We start from the raw sequence: 5,427 nt of genomic DNA on the forward strand, positions 1-5,427 counted from the left end.
AACAGATAGGGAGAACCAGTCTGTCTTGATCACGTAAGTTTCACATTTATTGACTTTTTTGACGATAATCAAATATCTTGATCAAATTCTTATAAGTCTCTGTTTATACCCAGTGGAGAATCTGGTGCTGGAAAGACTGTGAACACCAAACGTGTCATCCAGTACTTTGCCACAATCTCAGTTGGGGGAGACAAGAAGAAGGAACCAAGCAAAATGCAGGTATGTTATGATGACAAGATCTCTGAATGTATAAATATACTTACAGAAAAGAATCTTTTTCTAATAGTTTTGTTAAACTTGTATTATAGGGGTCACTGGAGGATCAGATTATTGCAGCCAATCCCCTGTTGGAGGCCTATGGTAATGCCAAAACTGTGAGGAATGACAACTCTTCTCGTTTTGTAAGTATGGAGTGATTTTGTACAAGAGAAAATTCTTCTTACACATTTCCCATGTGAAGAGACTTAAACAATTACTCTGTTCCAAACAGGGTAAATTCATCAGGATCCATTTCGGCACAACTGGCAAACTGTCTAGTGCTGATATTGAGACATGTAAGTAACAATCTCCATAGTAAATTCAAATGATTGGATTTGAGAATTGGCCAGGTTGTGATTTATGAACAACATTTTCAGATCTGCTGGAGAAGTCAAGAGTGACATTCCAGCTTCCTGATGAGAGAGGCTACCACATCTTCTACCAGATGATGACAAACCACAAGCCTGAGCTGATTGGTAAGCAGACTGAGTCACTTCACAATGTCAAAAGTACTTAGTAGAGGTTTGATTAAAAACAATCTATTAAAACTTTTCCCATTTTTTAATCACCAGAAATGTCACTCATCACAACCAACCCCTACGACTTCCCCATGTGTAGCATGGGTCAGATCACTGTGGCCAGCATTGATGACAAAGTTGAGCTGGAAGCCACTGATGTGAGTAATAATTTGCATGTAACCCTAACCCATCAAAATTGGTTTTGTAACATGACAACATATTCTGAGGACACCTCTTTTGAACACAGAATGCTATTGATATCCTGGGCTTCACTGGTGAGGAGAAGATGAGCATCTACAAGATGACTGGTGCTGTGCTCCACCATGGTAACATGAAGTTCAAGCAGAAGCAGCGTGAGGAGCAGGCTGAGCCCGATGGCACAGAGGGTGAGTATTTAGTGTCATATCAAAGTGAACAATGTGCAATATACAGTAGTAAAGTTCTTATTCACAGCAGTTTCTGTTACATCATTATGGAATAATCACATATGTATGTATTAACTGTAAATGAATGAAATATTTTCAGATGCTGACAAGGTTGCTTACTTGTTGGGTCTGAACTCCGCTGACATGCTGAAGGCTCTGTGCTATCCCAGAGTGAAGGTCGGAAATGAGTACGTCACCAAGGGACAGACTGTAGCTCAGGTAAACAAGTTATGCTGGTATTGTTTTTTATTTGTTTGTTTTGATTGGTGTTAGACTGGTTTGTCATACTTGCACTACTTAAATGATTAAATCACAAAAAAGAGTTCATGGTGAGTTTGTAATGTCAAATGGTGTGTGAAAATGAGTAATTCATTTGATGTGCTCTGTGTATTATCACATGCACACATGTACAATGAGAATGAAAATTTAACATATGATCAATTTCAATATCATTTCTTTTCTCTCATTTATCTCTTTATCTTAAGTTCAGACCACAAGTAATACAAATATAACTAAATAGTGGCTTTATTTTAAAGCTACTTTATGAATCAGTTAAGTATGTAAAAGGGGTTACAACCCAAGAGAATTATCAGTGCAGTTAAAACCACAATCTGCATTTTCCCTCATGTTTTTAACAGCAGAAAGATCCATCAAGCCTCTGTACGCTACCTGCCAAACCCCAAATGGCAGATTATATTAACAGCTAGCTGTGTAATAGAGTATCTGTCAAGGTAAAGAGTCAGATATTTCACGCATATGTTGATGGAGATCAAAATAAAGCAAAACAACTAAAAAAAAAAAACAAACATTCTAGACGTCGTCTAGACATCTGTCTAGGCAAATATGTTAGCAAACAGTCGTAATATAGTCACAATCAGTCATAATATGTCTATGCTTTGCTTAAAGATTGTTCTGTTACGTTTAGTGGCCAAATATGTCAGTTAATGCAGCTTTAATGAAAAGAAATCATCTTTCTTTTAGGTGAATAACTCAGTCACTGCCCTGGCCAAGTCTATCTATGAGAGGATGTTCTTGTGGATGGTCATCCGTATCAACCAGATGCTGGACACTAAGCAGCAAAGGAACTACTTCATTGGTGTCCTGGATATTGCTGGCTTTGAAATCTTTGATGTAAGCTTAATTCCCCGCAATTCAGCATCCAATACTTGCCAGAATCCATCTTATTGCCTGTCAGAGTTTAGGCTGACTATTTGTCCCCTCACAGTACAACAGCATGGAGCAGCTGTGCATCAACTTCACCAATGAGAAACTGCAACAGTTCTTCAACCACCATATGTTTGTCCTGGAGCAAGAGGAGTACAAGAAGGAGGGTATTATCTGGGAGTTCATTGACTTCGGTATGGACTTGGCTGCCTGCATTGAGCTGATTGAAAAGGTACACTTTAATTTTGTGCTTCTATTGAAAGTTATTGTTCTGGATATTCAAGGACACTGTCACTTCATGACATATCTCTTTACACTTTCATCAAGCCCATGGGAATCTTCTCCATCCTTGAGGAGGAGTGCATGTTCCCCAAGGCCTCTGACACAACCTTCAAGAATAAGCTGTATGACCAGCATCTTGGCAAAACCAAAGCATTTGAGAAGCCAAAGCCCGCCAAGGGCAAGGCTGAGGCCCACTTCTCCCTGGTGCATTATGCTGGTACTGTGGACTACAATATCGGTGGCTGGCTGGACAAGAACAAGGACCCACTGAATGACTCTGTCGTGCAGCTGTACCAGAAGTCCCCAGTTAAACTGTTGGCATTCCTGTATCCACCTGTTGTTGAGGGTATGATACAGAATTAACTACAGTATATTAAAGCACATTTTAAGATTGTATGTACTATCTATGTTTAACTAAATGTTACATGTGTCCCTGTGACTAGTTAGTCTAACAAAGCCTTTGTACTTATTATCAAAAGAGACCGGTGGTGGAAAGAAGGGAGGCAAGAAGAAGGGTGGCTCTATGCAGACTGTGTCTTCACAGTTCAGGGTAAGCGTTAACATTGTATACTGAGAAATAACAAATCATATCTCACTTCATAACTTAACTTAAACTTAAATGCTAGATTTCATAACAAGAATGACTATTTTCTTCCTATAGGAGAACTTGGGCAAGCTGATGACTAACTTGAGGAGCACCCATCCTCACTTTGTGCGCTGCCTGATTCCCAATGAGTCAAAGACTCCAGGTACATACACAAAATAATTTCACCTGAGTCTATGAAGGGTGGTTTGGTTTTGTTTGTATGGTTTATTTAGATGTGTCTATTTTCAGAATAAATATTTATTTACAAAAGTAATTACGAAATGTCTTTTCTACAGGTCTGATGGAGAATTTCCTGGTCATCCACCAGCTCAGGTGTAACGGTGTTCTGGAGGGTATCAGAATCTGCAGAAAAGGTTTCCCCAGCAGAATCCTCTACGGTGACTTCAAACAGAGGTATCAGTGAATTTGATTTGAATGATTTCTAATGGTGAACACAAATTGCTGACACTGATCGTTAACTCTCTCATAAAAGGTACAAGGTACTGAATGCCAGTGTCATCCCTGAAGGCCAGTTCATTGACAACAAGAAGGCTGCAGAGAAGCTACTTGGATCCATTGATGTTGATCATGAACAGTACAAATTCGGACACACCAAGGTAAGCATCATGTGCTCCTTGTTATACTTCACTATAATTACAAAAGAGGTTGACTTTTTCTCCAGTTTTTTTTGCCTGTTAATTGGCAGTATTTCTCAAAACAAAATTACTGAATTTAAATTAATTTGGTGCAAAGTCAGACCTTGTGCCAAGGGAGAAGTGATGCACAGAAGCCATATTGCCATTTATGAAACACCCTTGGTATACAGCTCTTGAACTATGTGGGGTACTTACAATTTTATTGTCTGTTTATTCAGGTGTTCTTCAAGGCCGGTTTGCTGGGTACCCTTGAGGAGATGAGAGATGAAAAACTGGCAGCTCTGGTTACCATGACTCAGGCTCTCTGCCGTGGTTACCTCATGAGAAAGGAGTTTGTGAAGATGATGGAAAGGAGGCATGTTGAAAAATGCTAATTCTGACACACACATGACATAGTCATGGTAGGAGTAATAAAGATGAATCTATCTATAATACAAACTTCTTCTCCACAGGGAAGCCATCTTTACCATCCAGTACAACGTCCGCTCATTCATGAATGTCAAGCACTGGCCATGGATGAAGGTGTACTACAAGATCAAGCCACTGCTGAAGAGTGCTGAAACTGAGAAGGAGCTGGCTGAGATGAAGGAAAACTATGAGAAGATGAAAACTGACTTGGCTACTGCACTGGCCAAGAAGAAGGAACTGGAAGAGAAGATGGTGTCTCTTCTGCAGGAGAAAAACGATCTGCAGCTCCAAGTAGCATCCGTAAGTACAAATGAGCAGACAGCTGTAATTTTTCATGTTTCTGCGATAAGACATTGATGTGCTAACACGATACGTCCATACAATGAACTAGGAATCAGAGAATCTGTCAGATGCTGAGGAGAGATGTGAGGGACTCATCAAGAGCAAGATTCAGCTGGAGGCCAAACTCAAAGAAACAACTGAGAGACTGGAGGATGAAGAGGAAATCAATGCTGAGCTTACCGCTAAGAAGAGAAAGCTGGAGGATGAATGCTCTGAGCTCAAGAAGGATATTGATGACCTGGAACTTACCTTGGCCAAAGTGGAAAAGGAGAAACATGCCACTGAAAACAAGGTTTGTCAAAATCAATATATCCAGCAGATGAAGGAAATTCAGGATTATTACTTGCTTAATAACAACAACTTTCTTGTAAACATAGGTGAAGAACCTGACAGAGGAGATGGCTTCTCAGGATGAGAGCATTGCTAAGCTGACCAAGGAAAAGAAAGCCCTTCAGGAGGCTCATCAGCAGACTCTTGATGACCTGCAGGCAGAGGAAGACAAAGTCAACACTCTGACCAAGGCCAAGACCAAGCTTGAGCAGCAAGTTGATGATGTAAGTTTACAAAGTCTCTTGGGTTGGCAAAACATGATTTTTCTTGAACATGAAAATTACAAATTCATATCAATGTGCAGCTTGAGGGATCTTTGGAGCAAGAGAAGAAGCTGCGTATGGACCTTGAGAGAGCCAAGAGAAAGCTTGAGGGTGATCTGAAGCTGGCCCAGGAATCTATCATGGATCTTGAGAATGACAAGCAGCAGTCTGAGGAGAAACTGAAAAAGTAACAGA

General features: G+C 40.1%; 1 protein-coding gene across 1 annotated transcript in view; it reads left to right on the plus strand.

Moving 5' to 3' along the window:
* Positions 1-5: 5 nt before the first annotated feature.
* The window catches only part of LOC111652127 (myosin heavy chain, fast skeletal muscle-like), a gene marked incomplete at its 5' end in the record, with an annotated part of 10,237 nt that continues 4,815 nt past the window's right edge, over positions 6-5,427 (plus strand). Inside the window, 20 exons of the mRNA XM_087172937.1 lie at positions 6-33; positions 114-219; positions 309-401; positions 491-554; positions 636-734; positions 831-934; positions 1,024-1,162; positions 1,302-1,420; positions 2,183-2,332; positions 2,427-2,597; positions 2,693-2,993; positions 3,127-3,197; positions 3,309-3,396; positions 3,530-3,647; positions 3,727-3,850; positions 4,108-4,244; positions 4,342-4,597; positions 4,689-4,931; positions 5,017-5,193; positions 5,274-5,419. Of these exons, the coding sequence (XP_087029063.1) occupies positions 6-33; positions 114-219; positions 309-401; positions 491-554; positions 636-734; positions 831-934; positions 1,024-1,162; positions 1,302-1,420; positions 2,183-2,332; positions 2,427-2,597; positions 2,693-2,993; positions 3,127-3,197; positions 3,309-3,396; positions 3,530-3,647; positions 3,727-3,850; positions 4,108-4,244; positions 4,342-4,597; positions 4,689-4,931; positions 5,017-5,193; positions 5,274-5,419 (2,734 nt within the window). The remainder of the gene's footprint in view (positions 34-113; positions 220-308; positions 402-490; positions 555-635; positions 735-830; positions 935-1,023; positions 1,163-1,301; positions 1,421-2,182; positions 2,333-2,426; positions 2,598-2,692; positions 2,994-3,126; positions 3,198-3,308; positions 3,397-3,529; positions 3,648-3,726; positions 3,851-4,107; positions 4,245-4,341; positions 4,598-4,688; positions 4,932-5,016; positions 5,194-5,273; positions 5,420-5,427) is intronic.

This window comes from Seriola lalandi, unplaced genomic scaffold (genome assembly GCF_002814215.2).
Source record: "Seriola lalandi dorsalis isolate HSWRI2012SDOR001 ecotype SW California unplaced genomic scaffold, Sedor1 jcf7180002053919, whole genome shotgun sequence".
NCBI classification, from domain to species: Eukaryota; Metazoa; Chordata; class Actinopteri; order Carangiformes; family Carangidae; genus Seriola; species Seriola lalandi.